The 25,771-nt window shown below is 40.8% G+C and overlaps 1 protein-coding gene across 10 annotated transcripts in view; it reads right to left on the reverse strand.

The window, feature by feature from the left end:
* ppfibp2b (PPFIA binding protein 2b) overlaps window positions 1-25,771 on the reverse strand; it is a 268,409-nt gene that overhangs the window by 141,443 nt on the left and 101,195 nt on the right. For 8 of the 10 annotated variants that reach the window (XM_072592539.1, XM_072592535.1, XM_072592536.1 and 5 more), the window contains exons 2-3: window positions 23,473-23,581; window positions 1,740-1,954 (exon numbers count right to left, since the gene is read on the reverse strand). In XM_072592539.1, coding sequence (XP_072448640.1) covers window positions 1,740-1,954; window positions 23,473-23,536 — 279 coding nt within the window. In that variant the 5' untranslated portion in view covers window positions 23,537-23,581. The remainder of the gene's footprint in view (window positions 1-1,739; window positions 1,955-23,472; window positions 23,582-25,771) is intronic. The other 2 variants (XM_072592533.1, XM_072592537.1) reach the window with 1 other exon arrangement.

The following is a 25,771-nucleotide window of genomic DNA, read 5'->3' on the forward strand; positions in this document are numbered from 1 at the left end:
CAGTATAAATGCCAGGAGCTATTCTATCTACAATGCCTCAAGAGATTCACTGCTACCAATCCTTTCTGCAGGCATCAATAGAAACCACCTGATACCAAGTGGGGAAAAACGTCCATTGAAACTCCTGGGCAGCTGTAGGCACAAGCTTGATGAAAATTAATTAGGTTTGTTACTTAGTAACTAGTTAATGTTATTACATCACAGGTTAAATGTGAATCGAGCCCGACAGTCTCAAGAAACATTAGCTACACCAAGAATTCACTGAAGTGCTATCCACATTCTGGTGAGGACATGCAGTTTGTAGGTCATCTACAAATACCTTGCAGAATCTCTACCTTGGAAGGAACAGCTATCAGGTGATACCTTTCCAGTACTAATTGCCTTATGCAATTGTTCACACCTTTGGCTCCTGAATTCCTAACTAAATTGAAAAGTAGCAAAACACCTTTTGAGAATGAATTACTAATCCACACTTCCAGGAGCGAATGTTTAACGTCATAGAATACACAAGTTGGATTTTTTATTAATTCTGTACGAAGGGAGTGCTGTGCTTTTGGCTTTTGGTCAAGATGTCGAAGCAAGGCCTGTTGCTCTTGCACTTGGATGTAAAAAATCCCATTGTCACAATTTTAAATAGCAAATAAATGATCAACATTTACTCTGTAAAGCAGCACCTTTAAAACCTGGTTATCACTAATTTGAGACAGCATTTTGAATGTACAAATGTCACACTATAACAGGCCATCATTAACAGCTACTATGCTTCAAAACAATACTTAATTGGATGTAAATTAGTTTGAAACATTGAGGCCACAAAAGGAGCTATATAAATGAATCTTTCTTTCTTCTTTCCTTCATAACAAGACTACAAACAAATTGTCAATAGTAAAGGCAATGAACATTCTGATTTACAATTTAGCCGGTGCACCAACAGCAAATGAAATTTAAATTTCCTAGAGTCCCAATGTGTTTCAGTCATTTTGTTTTTGTTACTGAATTGTTGTAATATAGGGAGATGCAAATGCCAAATTTCACACAGGATGCTTCCATCATCATCATCAGTAGATAAATGATTCTATTAGGTTGTATTGAATAAAAGGTAGCAAATGCTGAAAATTCTCAGCCGATCAGAAAATCGAGCAAGATTGTCTTAGAGGAGCTGCTTGGTTCTGAAACCATTTTGGGAGGGTTAGATGGTGGTCGGGGAAGGTAGTGTGCAGTTCAACAACTGGAAGCTGTTATTATGTTCAGAATTTGGCCCTTGAGTGCAACCTTCATTTTCTTGATTGAACCGCCCATCTTTGTTGAGCCAGACAAGATAGTTATTCCTGGTTTGCCTTGGGAAATACCGTAATGGAGGGGCATGCAATTCTCACAAGTTTCCTTCTCCAACCCTAACACCAATTGCTTCCATGGAGATGTTCAGCCCATTAACTCTGCTCATCTCGCCACAAACATTAGCCAACCTACAGGATGGAAATCAAAACAAAGATGCTGAAAACAAATATTCAACATCTTGTCTGAAATATGGCACATCCAACAGTGCAGCACTCCCTCAGTGCAGCATAAAGAAAACTGGCCTGGATTACCACTCACATTTGTTGAGTGGAGCAAGAATCCACAACTTTTCAACGAAGACAAAGCATCATCACAGCAGATCCAAAAGACAAGGTGACCATCCCTCCTGTAATATCACATTTAAGTCACATACTGTGTTAGACTATTCTTTTTGTACTCACAGGGAAATTATCCAGCCAGCTGGCAACAGTTTGCACAGTAGTGACAGGGATTTGATTTCGTATTTCTTCCCTCTCATGCTCACTTCCCAACATCTCCAGGCTGATCCGCAAATCTTCCACAAGCTGCAAAATCTGCAGTGATCTCAGGTAGGTTGGTGGGATAGGTGAGGCGATATCAAAAATTCCATTGGAGTATTCTGCAGCAGCCTTGGAACCTGCAGATGCAAAGCAAAATTTTAAAAAAGTCACATTTTGAATAATGAATCACTACAGGTAATTCTTCAATAACACGTGCTTCATCAGCACAAATTGGCTATAATGCAATTGATGAATGGTGTATGTTGTTTGCATAACAATCTTTCTGAATGGGTATAGTAGGTTCTCCATAGCGCTATCTTCTGCTGTGGTATCCCATAGCATGATTTTCTATAGTGTGAGGTTGCAAAGGAACACAACTGTTGTTATAGCAAAAGGACCTGTATTTAGCCTTAAGCCAAAAGGCAAAACACAGCTCATAACCAGTGGACTCGGATACTAACCATGGAAGATAACATTCAGGATTTTAAAAAAAATCTCAACATGTGTATCACTGGCAATAGTAGCACTTTATCCAACCCCAACACCACTTTGAGATGGTCATGGTGAGTCACCTTCTTAAACTGCCCATGTTGCTGTTTGGAAGGAGTTCGAGCATCTTGACCCATTGTCAATAGAGGAAAATCATGACGGTGCATGATGTGGGAGGAAAGCCTCAGGGGGTGACAATAAGTTTGAAACAGTTGTGAACAGGGCAGAGAGGAGGAGTTTTTAAATTTAAATTCATCCTTAATTGGTGCGTCACTGATGAGGTTGGCATTTATTATCCATCCTCAACCTCCCCAGAGAGTAGCTAAGAGTCAACCACGTTGCTGTGGGTCTGGACTCTCATATAGGCCAGACCAGCTAAAGGAGGGCAGTTTCTTTCCCTCAAAAAAAAAGACATTAGTGAACCAGAAAGGTTTTTTTTCAACCATCAACACTGGTTTCATAGTCATCATTGGCACTTAGTTCGAGTTTGAGATTACTGAATTCAAATTCTGCCATGGTGCCGTTTGAACTTGAATATGAATTAAGATTAATATCACAGACTATGAACTTCTAAAGCAAAATAGGCCGCCCCCCCCAAAAAAAGGGCCAGAAAGGCCTACACTAGCTCATATTTACCAAGCTCTTTCACTGTGACAGTACATGGGAAATGCATCAGTACATGAGAGGGTAATGGCTGGTAGTGATCTGATCAGGTGACCAACATGAATTTTATAATTCTGGTTTCTGAAATCTGATTTAAAGAATGATTAACTGAGAGATTTATTAGGAACATGAGTAGGCTAGTTAGCCCCTCAATTCGGTCTTGCCATTCTCTAGGTCATCAACATTCAATGATCTGGTCCATACCTTTTTCCCAACAAAAGTCAAGCAATTTTGTCTTCAATCTCCAATGGATCCGCATGCTTTTTAAAAGGAGGGGTTCTTAGACCCCTACCACTGGACAACCATACATTTTTTCCCACCTTTACTGCATTAAATACCAACACTGATCGCTTCATTTCAAGGTTTGTAAAACCTCATTAAAAATGCATATACGCAAATAGCCATACTTCTCACCACTAAATACTTTAGTCTAAAAATGAAACTAAAATCTCATCACCCCTTGAATAAAATAACTACATTATACATTGTTCCTTACAGAAGCAAATACCTAAAGCAAGTGCTCTGTTTTCACTGATTTAAGAGCTGATGTTTGATGTAGGAAACATTGAAATCAATTTAAGCAAAACATTTCACGTAAATATAAACAGAGTGATGTCATAGTGACAATGTAAGCTCATTACATGGAACTGGGAGACAATACGGTGCAAGTGATTACTTCAGTAAGCAAGATCAGGTGAGTATTTCTAATGTCCAATCTTCAATGGAAAACCTCAGTCATTAGATTAAAACAATATAAAGCATAAGGAGTAAGGTAAGGGCCCTGGCATATGTAATATTATTTAAACTATATTTATGTCAATAGAAAGAGTGTAATGTAAGGGTGAGTCATGGCAAGCCAGCTCTGACAGATGAAAATGCTATTCCTGTAGGAAATCACTGACACTTAGTGTCGAGGGTAACCACATGTACAGGAAATGTATCCAGCTGCCATATTTCAGATTTGGATCGGTGGCTGGTGTCACCATTGCGTATACACAAGGCTGAGATCTTTGGCCTTAGCATGTATTGTGTGCTGGTCACACCACAGATGAAGAGTGACAGGCAGAAAGAGAATGTACGATCAGTATACAGACTAAAAGCACCATACTGCTGGTGCAGGAAACCCTGGGGCCATGTCTCTCTAACAAATCTTCAACTTTGGATACTGCAGGGAGAGATGGATTCCTTGGAAAATGCAACAAGAGCCAAGTCTGTGGCAGCAGGATGTTCCAGGCACAGTGCGCATGGGGGAAGCAAAGACTGAGAACGTGATACTGATAGGGCATTCTGATGTAAGGGAAACAGATAGTATATTGCCCCCTGCTGTCAAGGTCAAGAATGTCACTAAGCAGCTGCAGAACATTCTGAAGGGAAAGGGAGAACTTCAAGAGACCATGATCTATGCTTATGCAAATAACATGAATAAAAAGGTGTGAGAAGTAGCACATAGAGGAGTTTGGAGACAGCATTTGTGGTGCAGAGGTAATGTCGCTGCCTCTGAGCTCAGAGGCCCTGATTCAAGTTACATTTGTATTGGATTTGTGTTGTAACATGTCTGAACAAGTTGACTTAAGGAGCTTGTAAATAAGCTTAAAAGCACAACCTCAAAAAAAAGTAGTAATCTTACGATTGCTCCCAATGCCACGTGCTTGTTAGAGAATAGAAGAATAAACTGAACGGGTGGAGGGATGGATTTAGATTCTGGAGGCATTGGGACCAATTCCGGGAAAGATGTGACCCATAAAACCTGGATGTGTGGTACCCAAACAGGATCAGGGCTGATAATCCTGTCAGAGAGTTTGCTAATATAGTGAGGGCAGTTTAAACTGGAGTGTTTGCATGGGGGCACGAGCAGGAAGACAAGAGAGTGTGAGGGAATCAAAGATGGACACAAAAGATAGCAAAAGTGGAAGATGGAGGAAGTGAGGGCTAGCAGCAAATAGGGATCAAGGATAAATAAAAACTGTAAAGATGGTAGAAAGAGACAAGTCTATAGGCATTGTTTCATAATGGAAGGAGAATTTGCAATAAGATAAATGAATTAACAGTACTGATTTGTACAAGGGTACAATATAATTGTGGGTTTGGAGACAAGGTTAGAGGATGACTAAGGTTGGGAATTGAACACCTTGGATTTTCAATCTTTGGGAAGGATAGTCACAATTAGAGTATGTGGCATGGCATGATGAAAGGTGAAAGCTGTGCAATATTGAAAAATATTTGTGCAAGAAATATACATGTGGAATCAGTCTGGACTTAAGCAGCAACAAGGCTGGAAAATATTAGCGGGAGTTACCCATCGATCTCTAAACGGTAGCAGTGGTGATGAGGTAGAGGGTGAAATTAAACAGGAAATTAGAGATGGATGCAAGAAGGCTGTTACAGTAATCATAGGCCATTTTAATCTACATATAAACTGGGCAAATCACATTAGCAATAATACAGTGACAGGATTATTTCCAAAGTATGATTTTTACACCAATGTATAGAGGAGCCAACTCAGGGGAAGTTATCACCTTTCAATAAATCCATCTTGTTGAGACTATTCCTTTATGAAGAAGTGATAAAATGATTGAATTCTTCATTGGGATAGAAAATTAAGTAATCCAGTCTGAATCTAGGCTCCTAAACCTAAATAAAGAACTAAGTGATATTTTGTATATTAACTGAGTCATATCTAAGAAACAAAAATGTACATATTGCAGTTAAACATTTGTTTTGGATGAAAAACAGAAAAGTTGACAAATATTGTTAACAAAAGGAATTAGGATTAGATCCATTGATGGTAAATTTGAAGAAAAAGTAGCCAGCCTGATGATTGGGAGCAGTCTAAATTCGGCAAAATAGTAATGATCAGTTAAGAGTTACAAATGGAGTCCAAATTTGCAAAGACTGTGAAAACAGACTGTCAAGGTTTCTTTAAGTATGCAAGAAAAGCTTAGTGAACACAAATGTAAATCTCTTAGTTTGAAACAGAAGAACAAATAAGGTAGAATGAGGAAATGGCAAAGCAATTAAACCATTTTGTTCTGACATCACAAAAAAAAAATCATCTAATTCCAAAGAAAATGGTTGTAGGAATAACGGAGTTGTTGGTTATTGGGCGGTACAGTAGTTAAGTGGTTAGCACAGCTACCTCACAGGTTCAATTCCAGCCTCAGGCTCTGCTGACGTCTCAGCTAAAAACGTAATCGTACAGACCTGTAAAGAAGAATGATTACTCTGTTTTGATATGCAAAGAAATGGAATGTTTACATATGTGTGGCATGTCCAGTTGTATAGATCAGAGTATTTTATGAATAAAGTATGTTTTTGAAATAAAAAAATACCAGCCTCAGGCAACAGTATGTGGAGTCTGCGTGCTCCAGTTTCTTCCCACAATCCAAAGATGCGCAGGTTAGGTGAACTGGCCATGCTAAATTGCCCATAATGTTTAGGGATGTGCAGGTCAGGTGCATTAGTTAGGGGTAAATGTACAGCAATAAGATAGGGGAATGGGTCTGGGTGGGTTACTCTGGAAAGGGTTGCTGTGGACTTGTTGGACCAAATGGTGGTGGGAGGTGGGGTGGTGGGAGAGAAATTAACTGAAAGCTGATAAATCCCCTGGCCCTGATGATCTACATCTCAAGGATGTAGATCTCAAGGAGATGTAGATAGAAATAATAGAGCTGTTGGTTGTCATCTGTCAAAATTTTGGAGCACTCCTGGCAGATTGAAAAAAAGGTGACATGTGCAATCCTCAGGTTTTCTTTTAGAAAAATGTAGATGGAAGGCAAAAGCCGAGAATTACAATCTGGCTAGCCTAACGTCAGTATAAGGGAAAATGTTGGAGTCTATTAGGATGATAGTGATACTTGAAACTTACCTTGGGGACTGCTTAAAATAAGTGTGTTTGACCAATGTACTAGAGTTTTGTTTGGAACACAACCGGCAGAATAGGTGAGGGAGAACCAGTGGATGAAAATGTATTTGGACTTTCAGAGGCTTTCGATAAAGTCCCACAGAAGAGATTTTTGTGCAAAATCAAAACACAATTGGTGGTAATACACTGACATGGACTGATAATTAGTTAGGAGATAGAAAATGGAGTGGGAATAAATAGATCATTTTCAAAAATGGAAGGTGGCGACAAGTGGGAGATTGCTGGGATCAGTTCTTGGGCCCCAGCTATTCACAATACATATGTGATTTGAGTGAGTGTGTAACATTTCCAATCTTGCTGTTGACAACATTACATAGGAATGAAAATGAGGGGATGAAGAAGAGGCTTCAGAATAATTTAGAAATCTTGAGTGTGTGGGGGGAGAAACACGGCAGGTGATTACAAGATGGATAAATGTGAAGTTGTCCACTTTGGGAGGAAAAATAGAACAGCAGAAAATCACTTAAATGGTGACAGATTGGGAAAGGTGAACGCACGAATTGACTCAAGCATCTTTGTTCATTTGTTATTGAAAGAAAGCAGTTAGGAAAGCAAATGATATGTTGGTTGTCATCGCGAGAGTTTGAGTTCTGGAGCTAGGAAGTCTTACTGCAGCTGTGCAGTGCCTGCAATGTTGTGCTCACTTTTAGTCTCCTTACCCAAGAAAAAGTACACTTGCCATTGAGGAAGTGCAACAAAAAAGGTTCTTCAGACGGATTCCAGGGATAGAAGGTTTGTTGTAGGAGGAAAGATTGGTATCACTAGAATTTAGGAGAATGAGGGGGAATCTCATTGAAACAGAATTCTGACAGGGCTGCACAGACTGGATACGGAAATGCTGTTTGGCTGGGGTATCTGTAACATGGAATCAGAATCTCAGGACACATTGCATGCCATTTCGGACTGAGCCAAGACGGCATTGCTTCACTTGGAGACTGTGGAATCCTCTGCCGCAGAAGGCTGTGGAAACCAAATGACTGAGTATATTTAAGAAATAGATTTCCAGAAACTGTGTTTAGAGGTGCAGGGACAGAGTGGGAGTATGATTTTGGGATAGATGATCAACCATGATCATACTGAATGGTGGCATAGATCGGATGGGCTAGATGGCCTACTCCTGCGTTCTATGACAATTTGCTTTAGTGATAATATTTGGGACATTAACAATAGCCAGGATACCAGGGAGACTGTTACTGTTCTTTGAAGTAACAAAAAAAGAATGCAAGAGATAGGATTGAATACTGGAATAGACCCCATTGAGCCTATTTCACCAATAGGTGTGTGCTTCAGATTCACGTCTCTGACCATTTTGTATACTCAATTCCCAGAGAGCTCAAACATTTGCCTATGTCAGTTTTATGTTTATTTTATGACTATATATGATGTCCACAAACCTCTGAAGTAAATATTTCTTGCAGTACCTGCAGGCTGACTATTTTTGTGCCTCTTGTACAAATACTTCCACGTTTCTATAAAATATCAACCATGAGATTGGAGGGCAGTTGCGCCTCAGTTTAAATATTTAATTCCAATGACTGCACCTTCGACAGTGCAGCCTTCCCTCAAATACTGCACGAGGAGCATCAAGTGGACCTATGGGCTCCTGTCTGTGGAGGTGGTGAGGGCTGGGCGGCGGGGTGGGGTGGTGGGCAGGCATGGAGAGAATCCAGAGGGACTGCTGGTGGTGGCAGAAGGATTTACAATTCTTCAGAGATCAGCACATTGCCCATGAGCTCTAAGCTAAAGCCAAACATTCAATTTTAATATCTTATGCCGAAGCCACTGAGAATTGACAGTTTTGCTCTGAAGATGTTATAGGGTTTAAATTCATAAAATATTAATCCCCGATGTAATAAAGGATAATTGTTTTAAAATAGTTTGTGTAACAGCGGGTGAGCAGATAATTGACAGAGCTGTCTAGCCCTTAATGCTTTTTTTTGGATAATCACATCAGCAATAAAACCAACTCAAAATAGATGCAGTAATTTTATTTAATATGCAATTAAAGTCAAAGATTAATATTTTTAATCCTGGGATTAATAATGATTGTTTTAATTGCTTGACAACTAATTTATTTATAGATCTGTATTTCATACAATTATAAAACACAAAAGTACAGACGGTCTGTATTAAACACATACAGGTAACAGACAAATACAGACCCGAGCAGAGTCAGAGTCCCATTTGCCAGCATTTGACCCATACCCCTCTAAACCATTCCTATTCATATACCCATCCAGAGGTTTTTAAAATGCTGTAATTGTACCCACTCCACTACCTCCTCTGGCAACTCATTCCATATATGCACACACTGCATGATAAAGTTGCCCCTCAGGTCCCTTTCAAATCTTTCCCCTCTCACATTAAAGCACTCACATTTTAGACTCCCCTTACCTGGGAAAAAAACATTGGCTATTGACCCTATCCATGCCCCTCATGCTTTTATAAACCTTTAAAATCACCCCTCAGCCTCTGGCACACAAGAGGCATAAAAACCCTAGTTTATTCAGCCTCTCCCTATAGCTCAAACCCTCCAACCCTGGCAACATCCTTGTATATTTTTTCTGAACCCTTTCAAGTTTCACAACATCCTTCCTATCCCAGGGTGACCAGAATTATACACAGTATTCTAAAAAGTAGCCTCACTAATACCCTGTACCGCTGCAGCATGGCATTCCAACTCCTATACTCAATGCTCTGACGCATGAAGGCAAGCATGTCAAACAGCTGCTTCACCACCCTATTGACCTGCATTTACACTCAAGGACTATGCACTTGCACTCCTAGGTACCTATTCTACAGCACTCCACACAGCCTTAACATTGATTATTTAAGTCCTGCCCTGGTTTGCCTTACCAAAATGCAACACCTCACATCTACCTAAATTAAACTCCATCTACCACTCCTCGGCCCATTTGTTCATCTGATCAAGGTCCCACTGTACTCAGACCTTTACTGCTCATTGCAGCAATTTCAGAGTAATCTTACTAACCATACAATCTATATTCATAACCAAATCATTGATATAATGACAAAAAGCAGTGGACCCGGCACCAATCCTTGAGGTACACTGCTGGTCTCAAGCCACCAGTCTGAAAGCAACAAACCACCACCTTCTGTTTCCTACCTTCAAGCCAATTTTCTGTTCAATTGGCTAGCTCCAGAGAAAGACAAAGACATTAGACTAAGGAAGACAGAAACAAAGGGTTTTTCTCTGGCCATCAAAATACAAGTGCAAGTCAGCATGATTCATTCCATGTGTATTTCTTCAGTACCAGTGCGATTGGGGTAGTTTCAGCTACTTGTAGGGATTGCATCTACATCCTGAGAGACTGGATTAGATCTGTACCAAAGGGCCACTCGCAGACAGAAGTGGTCACGCAGCCTTGTATGAAGACTCTAATGTGAGCCAAAGATCTCCCTATTCCCACAACACCAGACGTCCATGCCAGTGCACAGCTTCACTTGAATGGTCTGAAGGCATGCTAATCTCGCAGGGCTGAGTGTGAAATAATTGCATATTGAATTGTACAGAATTTAAAAGCACAGTCTGGTCCACCTACAGATGACCTTCCTTAAATTTCTTCAAAGCTGACAACTCTATTTATATAGCATCTTTAACTAAGTAAAGCATTGCAAAGTGCTTCAGGAATTCAGATCAAATTTGATGCCAAAGCACATAAAGAGACATATGCAAGATGATCAGACTCTTGTCCAACAAGGGCATTGTATTACAGCACTAAAGGGGGTCTCTTTGGTCCATCAAGTCTGCACCAGCTTTTGAGGAGTAACCTAGTCAGTGCCAAGACCCACCTTTTTCCCGCAGACCCATTATTTTCTCCAAGTATTTATCCAACATGCTTTAAATGCTCCAGCCTGATCATTTTCAATCTGTGCTCTCTGATTCATTATTAACTCGAACCACTGGGGACAGTGTTATATCTTTAAACACGGCTATCAGGTCTCTAATCAGCCTCTTACTAGAGGTGGTGAGGGCGATGCATCACTGTGGGCACCAAAATGCGGTTTTGCAGAATTTATTTTTAAAGTTTGGTCAAACTGTGCCCTGAACAATTAGAAACATTTTTATCATAAACTAGATTATCAATGGCTGTCTACCCAGTCAAAAGCTTTCCACTATATCAAATCATGAATGTCTATTTTAGACACATAAAATCAACAAAATTATATACAGAACAGTGATGTACTTCAGAAACCCACATAGCATGGATGGGTAAGAACTGCAAATGCTGGGAATCTGAAAAAAAAACAAGTTATAAGAAAAAAACTTGATCAGTCTGATAACATCTGTAGAGGGAGGAAGAATACAATTAATGTTTTGAGTCCAGTGAACGTGGTGTCAAAAAATTCTGGCAAAAGGGTCACGAGTCAAAAATATTTAAATGTCTTCGCTCAACAGGTACTGCCAACCGGCTGAGTTTCTCCAGCATTTTCAGGTTTTGGTACAGAATGGATGGAGATTGGAGTGGTGCTGTGGATACTTGTGGGGGCTTTGTTGGGGGTGGGTGGGTTGAGGGGTAAAGTAGTGAAGAGACGTTAGGACAACCTAGTGCTACTAAACTGAACTTATTTATAAAACTTCACCATGCTGATTCTTCCTAAAACTTTCCAGCAGAAAAAGGTCATAGATTAAAAGGGGAGGACTTTCATTAAAAAGCACCCTCAAACCCATTGATGGGCGCTCAGATTGAGTAACAAAATAGTGAGTAATCTATATAGACTGTTATTTCACCTCATCAAGTTATGGTTTATTATAACACAATACAAATAATCAGGAGAAACTGGTAGAGACATTTATTAAAGTATAATATTGTGAAAAGATAAAGGGGAGTAAGGAGGGGGACCATGGCTAGCTGCAAAATGTATGCAAATACATCCAGTAAAGGATTTCAGGGGGCCAACTGGAAGGGAGTGAGCGATGGGAAGAGTGTGAAAAAAGTGATTGCAGTGAGAGGGAGAAAGAAAGCAGAACAGTGAGTTGGAGTTGGGAAGAGCATTGGGAGTTTGGAATCAGACTCATTATTGGCCAATGAATTAGCAGGACTTTCTAAAAAAAATAAAAGAAAATCAAGATGATGGAATAGTTAATGGCTAGGTTGAAAGCAACTCCTGGCTTTCAGAATCAAAGGATTAGGAGATGGACACTTGGCAAGTGAAGCAGGTGTTTTTTTTGGGAATGTTGGTCTGAATATTTGGACAGTGTAAGTGTAACAACTTGCACTTAAAGAGCTTGTTACACCATATACAGTTCATCACTATTCCATTCCTCCATGAAACTGCACATGTCACATCTACATCTCCTTCCAATATTATCCCTTTACTTTAAGGTTCTGTCTGTCATTAACTAACTTCTACATCATTACACTCATCCTGGTCAAACGCAGGATAGCACTCTTGCCATTGAGTCCATTGGTCATGAATTCATAGCCCACTCCAGAGTCAGACTGATGCTCCTAGCCCAGTACTGAGGGAGTGCCACACTGCCAGAAATGCTGTCATGTGGGTGAGTCACTCAGAAGAGGTCCCATCTGGCCTCAGGTGGACACAAGAGATACTATGTACTGTATTTGAAGAATAGCAAGGGAGTTTTCCATAAACACAGAGTTGCAAGAACAGAAGTAGGCCATTCAATGGGATCACAGCTGATTTGACATTCCTCAACTGTATTTCCTGCCTTTTCCCAATGCCCTCAATCCCCTTTCTGATTAAAATTCTGCCTCTGTCTTATACATACACACTTAACCAAGCCCCAATAGCCTTATGCAGTAAAATAACTTCCACAGATTAAATATCCTCAGCAGATATTCCTCCTCATCCGTCTTCTGAGATTATGCTCTCTGGTTTGAAGGGGCAATAACCTCACTGCATCTATCCTGTCAAATTTTCCTAAGAGTTGTACATGTTTCAATAAGGTTGCCTATCATTCTATTAAATTCCAACATACAGTATACAGGCCGAATCCACTAAATCCTTCCTCATAAGGCACTCCATCCATAGCTGGTATCAGCTGAGTGAACCTTCTCTGGACTGTCTCCATTGCTGGTAATCTCCCCTTCGATAAGGGGCCCAAAACTGTTTTCAGTATTCCAGCAACGGTCTAGTTTTACCCAAAGTTCCATACATTTCTATTCCATTTCCTTTGTACTAAAGGCAATGTTCCACAATCTTCTCCATTACCTGCTGAACTTGAACGCTAGTTTTTTTTTATTCATGGACAAGGAGACCCAGATCCTTGTTCCATAGCTTTCTGCAGTCTTTCTCGGTTTAAAAAAAAATCCGTTTTTTGGGCAAATAGCATAACCTCATTTTCCCACATTATATTTCATCTATCAAGTTTCTGCCAAATGGCTCAACCTGTTTCTAACCCTCCACAAACGGTCATCCTCACCGCCTGCCTCCCTGACTGTGTCATCCTCAAATTTTGCTATAGTACATTCACTTTTCTCATCCAAGTCAATAGTGCCACTAATATAAAATCTTAAGTCTGGGTCCCCCTCCAGGCATTGGCACCAATTAACAGGAGCAACCTATATTTGTCTACCTGTTCTATACCTGTCATAATCTTGTGCATCCCCTTTATTAAAGTTTCCTTCAAAAGTCCTTAACCCTAATTCCAGCCATTTCAATCTAACCTTGTAGCAGAAAGTCACCATCCCTGGGAAGGTTATCAAAGGGTGTTACAGAAAATGCAAGATTTGCTTTCACTACCAATTAACCAAAGCTGCAACTATTGAACATGACCACTTGGTGTCACACTTGTGCATCAAAGTGTGATGTCAGGAGCTTCCTGCCTGTGAGCTGGCTGGAATTAGATTACCAAAACACAGGTCTCATGTGATCGTTAACACGTTCCCATTGCAAAACAGACATAGCCCACCCAGCAGATCTACTGTGAACCAGTCAGATGGCAGCCGAACATAATCAATAATTCATTTAATCTTGTGATGCCAAAACTCCTGACCTTCATAATCAAAAGCTTACTGGCCATGATTAAAACTAAATGCCACAGTGTTCAGCACTAAACTGTTTAAAGTTTGCAATAGCAAGGCCATTTCACATTTCATTCTAATGTCTCTCAAACATTTAACATGATGATGTTGAACGTAACAAAATAGTAACCAAGTACAGAACCTTACAGCACACCAGGCGGCTATTTGGCTCATTGTCCATCTATCACTCAGGCCCATGCTCCATTTCCATGTCTCTAGCCCTGAAAATGTTTCCACTAATGTATTTAATTGCCTTTTGAAAGTTAATTTTGAAACGGCTTCCACTGCAATTCAGATCACAATCCTTTGCATAACAAAAACATTTTTTCCTTCATTTTCCCCCTACTTTTGCAAGTTGCCTTAATTGGTGTCGAGTGACTGGAAACAAATTTGATTTACTCTTAAAAATGCTTCATGGTTTTCAATAACTTAATTAAGTCTCCGTTCAAATGTTCCCTACTCCAAGCAGAATAATCCTAACTTCTCTAGTCTCTCCACATAATTCAAGTTCCTCAACCTTGGAACTATCCTGGTAAATGCCCACTGCATACTCTACAAAGATCTTGACAGTGCAATGCCCAGAACTGGACACAATACTCAAGCCGAAGTTTAATAAAAGATTCAAACAGGTTTAGAATAATAACTTTATTCAGAAAGCCAAGTTTCAGAACACTATTTGCTTTATTTAAAAAAGTGTCGTCATCGTCAACATATAGCATCTAATTTAAAATTGCCTTTTGAACAAAACAACTTTTAGAATCAGGTATTTAAAGCACAAACAGAGACCATTCAGCCAGTCATGTTGGTGGCAGCTCTGCAAACATATTTTACAACAAGTCCCACTGCTTCAGTTTCTCCAGAGCTCTGCATTCTCCCCATGCCTGCATGGATTTCCTCCGGGTGCTCCAGTTTTCTCCCACAATCCAAAGACCTGTGCAGGTTAGGTGAACTGGCCGTGCTAAATTGCCCATATGTTCAGGGACATAAGAGGTTGGGTACATTAGTCAGGGGTTATAATGTAGGGGAATGGATCTGGTTGGGTTACTCTACAGAGGGGATGGGCTTTTGCCCAAAACGTCGATTTCGCTGCTTGTTGGATGCTGCCTGAACTGCTGTGCTCTTCCAGCACCACTAATCCAGTATTTGTTTTTCAGCATCTGCAGTCATTGTTTTTACCTTACTCAACAGAGGGGTTGGGCCAACGGGTCTGTTTCCACACTGTATGGATTCTATGATCTGCTCCATGATCTATGAAATATTAATCAAATGTCTCACTAATCTAACTTTCCAGTCATTTCTGTCACGAGTGCTCCCAGCAGCAATGCAGACTATGCTCAAACATTTTCTTGGTGAACATTCGATGAATCACCGCAGGATATTTATTGTGGAACTGTCAGGGGAGGTGATGTGGAGTTGTCATGGTAATTCTAATATTTCCTGGGACACAGGCTCAAATCCCATCAAGTCGATGGCGAAATTGGAATCCAATAAAATTCGTGAATTAAAAACCCCTGCTGATTGTTGTTGAAATACAATTCAATGCACTTTTGAGAGATGGGGTTGGGTGGGGAGGTAATATCTGTTGTCCTCACCTCTTACACTTGACTCCAGATCCTCCAGAGGAGGTTGTGATTAACTGCCTTCTTTAATGGCCTTGCAAGCCTTTCCATCACCTGGCAGTTGGGAATGGACAACAAATGCTGACCTTGCCAGGAACACCCACCTCTCCTATAAAAGTTTAAAGGTGGTTGTTGTGGCTCCAGCAACACTATGAAGAGGTCTGTCCCAAACTTTCTTGCCATTTTACTGACAGTTTTAAAATTGTAGAACCCATAACATGGACTGTGACAACTACAAAATCTCCATTTCCCCAGCCTTTCACCAGTGTCTCTTTGCCACACCAGTACTGACCCCTCAGGATAATGTAGGCACCAGACGCTGGAATCAGTCTCTCTACCCCTATCCCCACTCCTCCTATAAGGCTCTTCTATTAAGCCCATTTTTGTACCCCACATGTAAAGAAGGATGCACTGACCTTGGAGGGGTCCAGAAGTGTTTCACAAGAATGATCTCTGGGATGAAGGACTCATCACATGAGGAGCAGTTGAGGATTCTGGATCTGTGCTCTGATGGAGTTCAGAGAATGAGCAGGGATCACACCTAAACTTACAGAATATAGAGGTTTCCATTAACAGGAGAGACTAGGACCCAAGGGCACAGCTTTGGAGTAAAGGGGTAACCCTTTAGAACGGAGATGAGGAGGAATTTCTTTCAGCTGAGGATGTTGAATCTGTGGAACTCATTGCCACAGAGGGCTGTGGAGGCCAAATCGTTGAGTGCCTTTAAGACACAGATAGATAGGCTCTTGATTAGTAAAGGGATCAAGGGAGAAGGCAGGAGAATGAGGTTGAGAAACAATTGCCATAATCAATGAAGAAGCAGAATTGAAGGATCAAATTCTGCTCCTATATCTTAAAATGTTCCTATTCCTTTGACCAACCTTTTAATTTCCCCACTCAAAAGATTTCTTTATTCCATCATTAATTTTCCTTCGACTTTGGGTCTCAAATATCTTAGCTTATTTTCTTGAAGAGGGCGTTTATCAATAGAAGATTGCTACTGCTGTTTCTAGTCAGTGCCACTGAATTTCGGTGTTGGACAGAGAGGGAAACAAAGTCCTGTGACAATGTCAAGAGTTCATAGTACAGGGTAGTCCTGCTTACATTGTTATTTATTGACTGTTTCAGAAAACAGGGTGCTTTGTAATACAGGACCTAATCTATCTCATTTAATAGTCCAGTCACTCCTCCCAAAAACACAGCCTCAGGTCATTAGATAACTTTCATCTGGATCACACTCCCTTCTCTTTTAGTGGAGTTGTGTCAATTCTTAGCCACCCTCCCCTTCCCCACCCCACCATCGATCATCATTAGAACACAGTTTTGCACATGTTGAAAGGAATTGTTGGAATGCAAAATGCTTCAGCACCATCACCAGACCCTAACTGACCTATGCAAAAGGAATCTTTACAATGCCTTGTGTCTAAGGTTACAAGGTTTACAAGCCTTATGTGGAAATAAAAGGTTGCAAAACTCATTTAATTGAGTCGCATTAGAAATGGACTCTCCAGCAGCACTGTCCCCAATTTGAAAGCTCAGAAAGAGGGAAAGGTCCAGGTCACATGTTTTGCAGCTCTCAAGGTTTTGTCACTGACCTTACTGCTTATTCTATCAACCACATGTTTGATGTTGCTAGGTTTTTGACTGCAATTACAATCATAGAATTCCTAGAGTGCAGAAAGAGGCCACTCAGCCCATCGAATCTGCATCAGCCCTCCGAATAACATTCCATCCAGACACACCTCCCCCTACCCTATCCCTGTAACTCTACATTTCCCATGGCTCATCTACCTAGCCCCCACATCTCTAGACACTACGGGCAACATTAGTATGGCCAATCCACGTCTTTGGATTGTGGGCGGAAACTGGAGCAGCCAGCATAAACCCACAACACCACGGGGAAGAACATACAAACTCCACACAGACCTTCACCCAAAACTGGAACTGAATCTGTGTCTCTGACACAGTGAGGCAGTAGGGCTAACACTGAACCACTGTGCTGCCAATTATGTTAGCCAAATTCAGGATGCAAGAACTCAAGCACTAATTAAAAAATAATTGGCTTGATTGAAAACCCATCCATCATTAGTTCATTGTGGCTGCAGGGTTTACTACCTACAAGATTCACTGGAGCAAATCTTACCACTTAGAAAAAGGGACAGCAAGTGTAGGGAACACAACATTCTCCAAGTTTCAATCTTAGAAATGTTTTTGTACCTTTTCTTATTCATCTTTATCACCACTTTGAGTTGACATTGCCTGAAAAAAGTCTGCCCTTTACCTCATTTGGATCTTTACACTGAAGTAGATGGCCTCATTATTTTTCCCACCACAACAGAAACCTTCAGCCTTCAATATGAAATTCATTTGGAAATTCACTTCAGAATGACAGTGCCTGCCCATCACATCTCTCACATTTTGAATCCATATCAAGCACGCTATTTGGGGAGAAAGAGCCCCAATCTGGAAAGATCCAACATTACAGCTTCCAAAGAAGTAATTGCTCGGACAGCAATCTGGAGCATAGCTTCCTATTGACACTTCACTCAGTAAAAACACATTGTCCTGACCTAAACTGACCCCAACTGGTTTTGAAAGAGCAAAACAAGAATATACAGAAATGAAACTCAACGTTGACCATCAGGCACAAATAATCTAGAACATGGTTTCAATTTGCAGTTGGCAAGTCATAAGCGAAAAACAGGAAAGCTTTGAACCAGAAATAGCCCCCAGTGCACAAGTTTGCCAAGGATGTGTACTAGTTAATGGAGTGGACAAACTCACACATTGTTAACCCATCATGAGTGATCAGCTAGCATGATACTGAACTATAAAAGGTCAATGTCTGGAAGTGAGAGAGTGCAATGGCATTCATAGTGACAAGAGATCACACAGAATGGAAACTTTATATGGACTTCAAGGGAGACAGATAAAGTCAGATGTACAGCATGGAAACAGACCCTTCGATCCAACTCTAGCATGCTGATCAGATATCCCAACCCAATCTCGTCCCACTTGCCAGCACCTAGCCCATACCCCTCCAAGCCCTTCCTATTCATATACCCATCCAAATGCCTTTTAAATGTTGCAATTGTACCAGCCTCCACCACTTCCTCTGGCAGCCTATTCCACAAATGCATTATCCTCTGGATGAAAAAGTTGCCCATTAGGTCTCTTTTATATCTTTCCCCTCTCACCCTAAACCCATGGCCTCTAGTTCTGTACTCCCCGACCCCAGGGAAGAGACTTTATCTATTTATCCTATCCATGCCCCTCAATTTTATAAACCTTTAAAGGTCATCCCTCAGCCTCCGACGCTCCAGGGAAAACAGCCCCAATCTGTTCAGCCTCTCCCTATAGCTCAAATCCTCCAACCCTGGCAACATCCTGGTAAACCTTTTCTGAACCCTTTCAAGTTTCACAACATCTTTCCGATAGGAAGGAGACCAGAATTGCATGCAATATTCAAACTGTGGCCTAATCAATGTTGTGTCAGTACAGGGCATGACCTCCCAACTCCTGTACTCTGACCAATAAAGCATACCAAATGCCTTCTTCATTACCCTATCTACCTGCGATTCCACTTTCAAGAAGCTATGAACCTGTACTCCAAGGTCTCTTTGCTCTGTAACACTCCCTAGGACCTTACCATCGAGTGTATAAGTCCTGCTAAGATTTGCTTTCTCAAAATGCAGCATTACAGTGGTGTACATTGTTTAGAAATAGGCACTCAACTAGATTCTCCCAGAAGCTTCTGTAATCTTTATTGATTAGAACCCAAACATGAATAGAATCCACCTTAACCTTTGCAACAGATACTAGAACGGAGTTTGCACCCATCAAAAAGACTGAACATGTTGAACAAAGAGACCTTGGAATACAAGTTCATAGTTCCTTGAAAGTGGAGTCAAAGGTAGATAGGATAGTGAAGAAGGTATTCAATATGCTTTTCTTCGTTGGTCAGAGCATTGACTAAACGAGTTGGGAGGTCATGTTGCAGCTGTACAGGACATTTGTTCGGCCACTTTTGGAAGATTGTGTCCAATTCTAGTCTCCTTCCTATCAGAAGGATGTTGGGAAACTTGAAAGGGTTTAGAAAAGATTGACAAGAATGTTGCTAGGATTAGAGGGTTTGAGCTACAGGGAGAGGCTGAATAGGCTGGGGCTGTTTTCTCTGGAGTATCGGAGGCTGAGGGGCGACCTTACAGAGGTTTATAAGATCATGAGGGGCATGGATAGGATAAATATCAAGGTCTTTTCCCTGGGTTGGGGGAGGGTTTAGGGTGAGAGGGGACAGATTTAAAAGGGACCCAAGAGGTAACGTTTTCATGCAAAGGGAGGTAAGTGAGCTGCCAGAGGAAGTCATGGAGGCTGGTACAATTACAACATTTAAAAAAGGCCTCTGGATAGGTTTATGAATAGGAAGGGTTTATATGGATATGGGCCAAGCGCTGGCAAATGGGACTAGATTAATTTAGGATATCTGGTCAGCATGGACAAGTTGGACTGAAGAGTTTGTTTCCATGCAGAAAATTTCTGACTCTATGCTGACAGACTTTCATCTAGAAGACAGCAGATTCAGTGACCTAATAAATGTCTTTAAAACTATGGAGGAGAGTTGACAGGGGTTGACAACTTATTAAAAAGCCCTTTTACCCAAATGTGTAATGTGAGAAATAAAAATAACACTAATCCACATAAAAGAGATATCAGTTCAGACAACAAAAATCTTGATCAAATGGACAGGTTTTAAGGAGAAGCTTAAAAGGATCAAAATGAAGTACAGATGGCAAGGTTCTGCAAAGGCATTCTGAGGAGTTTAAGCAAATGAGAGCATGGTCTCCAAATGGAGGCTATTTAAAACTGGGTGATGTTTGGGGCCGGCCCCGAACAAAGCAGGGTGTACAGAAAGCTCAAAAAAGGATTGTGGAGCTGGAGAAGGTTACAGAGGTTCAGTGGGGTGAGGCTACGGAGGAATTTAAAAGCAAGGATGATAATGTAAAAGTCAGGACACTGCTCAACTGAGATTCAATGTAGGTCAGCAAACTCAGGGGGCGATAGGAGAATAGGACTTGACACAATGTAGACATGAACAAAGCTCTGGATGGAGGGTCCAGAAAAGATTTAAAGGACGTTGTCAGGGTTGGAGGATTTGAACTATAGAGGACAGGCCGAACAGGCTGCGACTGTCTGTTTTCCCGAGAGCGTCGGAGGCGGAGAGGCAAATTTCTAGAGGATTATAACATCATGAGGGGCATGGATGGAGGAATACACAAGGCCTTTTCTCTGGGATGGTAGAATCCAGAACTAGAGAGCACAGGTTTAGGGTGAGGGGGGGGGAAAAGATATAAAAAGGGACCCAAGGGGCAACTTTTTCATTCAGAGGATTGTGCATGCATGGAAATAAGCTGCTTGGGGAAGTGGTGAAATCTGGTACAATTACAACATTTAAAAGGCATCGAAGATGGGTAGATTTAGAGGGATATGGGCCAAGTGCTGGCAAATGGGATTAGATTGGATTAATTTATGATATTTAGTCAGCAAGTCGGACCAAAAGGTCCGTTTCCGTGCTGTACATCTCTATGAACTCAGTTCTACGTAGACGAAAAATATTTCCACTTCCCGGTGAGAACCAGATCTAGGGCAATAAATGTATCACTATTATATTTATTAGGGAACTCAGGAGAAACTTCTGGTGAAAAATGTGCAACTCACTACTACATGAGCTATGTGGAATTTGAATGTATCGCAGGTATACTGTTATTCAACTTTTCAAAATTATCTAATTAGGAGAAAAGAGAAAATGTACTGTATTGTGAAGTGTGTATGGAGGTGTTATCATTGGTTTTTGGTTAGATTAAGTTCTCTACAGTATGGAAACAGGCCTTTCGGCCCAACAAGTCCATAGCAACCCTCCGAAGAGTAACCCACCCAGACCCATTCCCCTACCCTGTATTTATGCCTGACTAAATGCACCTAACACTATGGGCAATTTTGGCATGACCAATTCACCTAACCTGCACATCTTTGGACTGGAGGACGAAACTGGAGCACCTGGAGGAAACCCAGGCAGACATGGGGAGAACGTGTAAACTCCACATACTCAGTCGCCCGAGGCAGGAATCAGACCTGGGTCCCTGGTGCTGTGAGGCAGCAGTGCTAACCATGGAGCCACCGTACCGCCTCTTTTCATTGATGTCCACTGTGCATTACCTCTGGAAAGTCTGGCTACTTTACTGCAATAAAAATTCAGGTATGTCGGTACTTAATCTGTAAGGTTATGCAAACAGAGGTTCAAATAACTCCAAACAACCCAAAAATATGCATGGTATGTATTCCAGAAGAGAAAGATCAAGACATAAATTTGCAAAAAAGGGAAAATACAAGTCAGTTTGGGGACAGGAGGAGAAACGACACAGACAAGAGAGAAATATTTTATAACAGAATACATTATTGCCTTTTTATTCATCAATACAGCTGCCCATGTAATCAGAGAATGCATATTCTAATTCAGAAGATTAATTGGCCTGTAACATGGCTATGACATAGCTAGTCCAACTCCGTCCCTTCACAATGCTACCCAATTCCCTTTCGGATGTTATGATTGAATCTGCTTCAACTGCCCGTTAAAAGGTAGTGCATCCAGACCGGAACTCCTCTCTGCCAAAAAACTCAGCTCCAACCCAGTTCTTATAATTTTAAGTCTGCATCCACTGGTTACTGATTCTCCTGATTGCGAGGCCAATTTTGCCCAACTTACTACAATATATGCTTAAATGGAGTCCAAATGGTTGCCAAAGGAAGCAGCCCTTTTTAAGCTCTTTCTTCCAAAATGTGATTTAATTCCTTTGAATTATAGTGTTTTCTGCCAAGACCAGTGAAATATTTATCTCATAAATCTGTGTGATGCCACAGTTAAAGGCAGTATTTTCCAACTTCTCCAGAGGAGAACCCAGCAAATATTGACAGAGTCTCAGGGACTCCCATCACCCAACTTGCTTCTAAAAAGAGGTGTCCACTGCCCAATGTAAAAAAAATTACAAAAATACCACATTAATAAGGCAAATATTGAAATCATTTCACTTCAGGAAGCACAGTTTGTAAACATACATGTTAAAAGGGAATAACAGCACTTATTAGAATGGCCATGATACCAATATTTTCAGTCATTCTGCACAAATGGACACATATTGCCATGGCTTCTGGGGTCACACTGGGCCCACAATCGAACCTGGTATACATACTGTATTTATAGGCTGTGGAAACAAACATATGCCAGTGCAAAGATGACCTACTCCGCAGATTAGTTTCACAAGCCTCCAGGAAATCTGCACTCTGATTTTTAAATCATTTGCAGACCCTCCATTTCCATTTGTACTATTATTGACAGCTGTGCCTTCAGCCACCCATGCCTCAAGCTCTGGAATTTCCTCCCTAAACCTTCCTGTCTCTCCACTGCCCCTTTAAGATACTTTTTCAAAACATACCTCTTAGGCTAAACAGCTTGTCCCTTGCTCTCATGTGGGAATATATCAAACAAGAGCTTCATTTATATAGCACCTTTAAACGTAGCCAAACATTCTATGCAAATTCATAGCAGCATTCGGAATTTGGGCTATCCCCACCCTAAATATTGACTGAGTCACAAAGGCTTATTGGTGCAGATGGCCAACACTTGAGACTTAAAAAGGGAAGAAAAGTAGACAGACTTGAAGTGACATTCAAACACTAAGGCCATTTTATCTTCAGATTAACTGAAGAAATTCTATCGCAATATTCGAAGAGAATACAATTTACCTAGTCAATATTATCTCCTCCCACAAATTGGTGACCATGTTCCTGATATTATATTATTTCAAAGTACTTAATTGGAGGAAAGACACTGTCCTGAAGTTGTGAAAAGATGCTACAAGATTACAAACACCATCACTTTCCTCAAATTAGGAGCTTACCTGCTATAATATCATCCATTTGCTCTAAAGCAGCTTCAAGCATGTGACTGGCATCTGAAGCCATACTGATCAACAACGGCTACTACTTAATTAGCCCCAAAGGATTAATCTGTGAATAAAACAAAAAGGCAAAGCAGAGTTAAAGTTTTAACATTATGTCTATCAGACTAATGGCACATGCTTGCCATAGTAAAATATCACAAAGCCCTTCACAGGAGTTATCGAAGCTAGATAGATCAAGTCAGGTGCCCAAGGAGCATCTGAAAAAAGGAAAGAGAGAGAACTTGGATAGTTTTACTGAGGGAATTCCATAGCTTAAAAAAGGCAGTGGAAAGCATGGTCACCAATGGTGGACTGAATAAAATCAGCGATTCTCAAGTGACAAGGTTTGGAGGAATGCAGAGAACTCAAGATGGTGTGAGGTTTGAAGAGGTAATGAAGGTACGGACAGGTAAAACCATGAAAGGATTTCCAAACAAGGATGAAAATTTAAAATCTGGAGGATTCTTTACTGGGAGCAATGTAGATCAGTGAGCACAAGGCTAGTCGAGGAAGAAGATTTGGTGTGAGCTCAGATCTAGCCGCAGCTTTTGGATGGGTTAAAGGTTTGTGGAGGATGGAAGAGGAGTGTATTGGAATAGTTAAATCTCAAGGCATGGATGAAAGATTTAGTGATGATCAGAGTAGAAGAACCGGGCAATGCTAGGAGGTGGAAATAGATGGCCTTCGCAAGTTATTGCTGGAAGCTTACCTCAGCATTAAGTATAGTGAAAAGTTTGCCATCTATATGGTTCAGCCATAGTTGGTTGGCAAGGAGAAAAATGCAGCTGGGAGTAGGGACCAGAAGACAATAGGTTTGGTCTTCATGGTATTTAAATGATGGAAATTTCCACTTGTTCAGTACCAGATCTTAGGCAAGCAATCTTTTAAACTGGAAACAGAGGAAGGGTCAAGAGAGTTGATGGTTATTATGTGTGTACATTGGTTTTTAAAGAGCGTTTACCTCCTTGGATAGTATACATACACACACACACACACACACACAAATGTTGTAATTAATATTAGTCATTTATATAAATGACAGATGACTGTGTGAGAGGGTTGGATTAATAAGTTTCCAGATGATAAAGATTGGTCAGGTGGTTAACAGTAAGGTTGTGTCTCTTTGGCTACAAGACAATATAAACAGAGAATGGTTAAATGGGCGGTTAAGTGGCAGATGGATATTTTGAATTTCAGATTTATCCCCAATGAAACATTCAATTCCCTTACCCAGCAAAAATTTACATACCTACACACTTTGAAAACACAATAATTATCACAATTCCACCACCTTATGACGCGGATTAATAAAGTTGCATAGCCGTCAAAAAAGATCTCAACTCTGTCCTATTAGATGCTCCCTAATATTTAAACTACCTCCTAGATCTAGACCCACCCTCAAAAGGAAACACCTTTGCACATCAAATCTTGAGAAGACCATTGAGGACCATATGAACTTCAAATCAAAACTCGGAGCTCCTACTTAAGTCAGTCCAGTCTGTCCAACCTTTCCTCCAGGCAATCTTTGCATTCCAGAATTAATCTAGATTTCTAAACCATCTCCAATGCATTTCATCCATTCTTAAAAATTAGATTCGTTTCCCTACAGTGTGGAAACAGGCCCTTCGGCCCAACCAGTCCACACCGACCCTCCGAAGAGTAACCCACCCAGACCCATTTCCCTCTGACTAATGCACCTAACACTATGGACAATTTAATATGGCCAACTGACCTAACCTGCACATCTTTGGACAGTGGGTGGAAACCGGAGCACCTGGAGGAAACCCACACAGACACGGGGACAATGTGCAAACTCCACACAGGCAGTTACCAGACTCTGGAATCGAACCTTGGTCCCTGGCGCTGTGAGGCAGCAGTGCTAACCACTGAGCCACTAGACAGCAGAACAGCACAGTTTTTAAAATTACAACTGAAGTATAATACCCTTACTTTTACGCTCAATTCCTTCTGTAATGAAGCATAGCATTCTGACAGCTCACTGGTAAGCAGACAAATCCCTATCGAGTAGCTTTTCTCAAGTGAGCTAAATTGGCAAGTGATCAGGTTGTGCCAGATTGATAGCAAGCAAAGGACAAATGAAGGACATCAGATATCCACAAAACTCTCTAGTTTAAATCGGGACACAGAAACCTCCTAATAGAATTTAAAATATTTAAATATCATTCAGAGCTATGGTTCTACAATTGGGTGTGTCCAATGGAAAAAAGCAAGCTGTTAAAATAGGATTAACAATTTT

This window comes from Chiloscyllium punctatum, chromosome 22, assembly GCF_047496795.1.
Source record: "Chiloscyllium punctatum isolate Juve2018m chromosome 22, sChiPun1.3, whole genome shotgun sequence".
NCBI classification, from domain to species: Eukaryota; Metazoa; Chordata; class Chondrichthyes; order Orectolobiformes; family Hemiscylliidae; genus Chiloscyllium; species Chiloscyllium punctatum.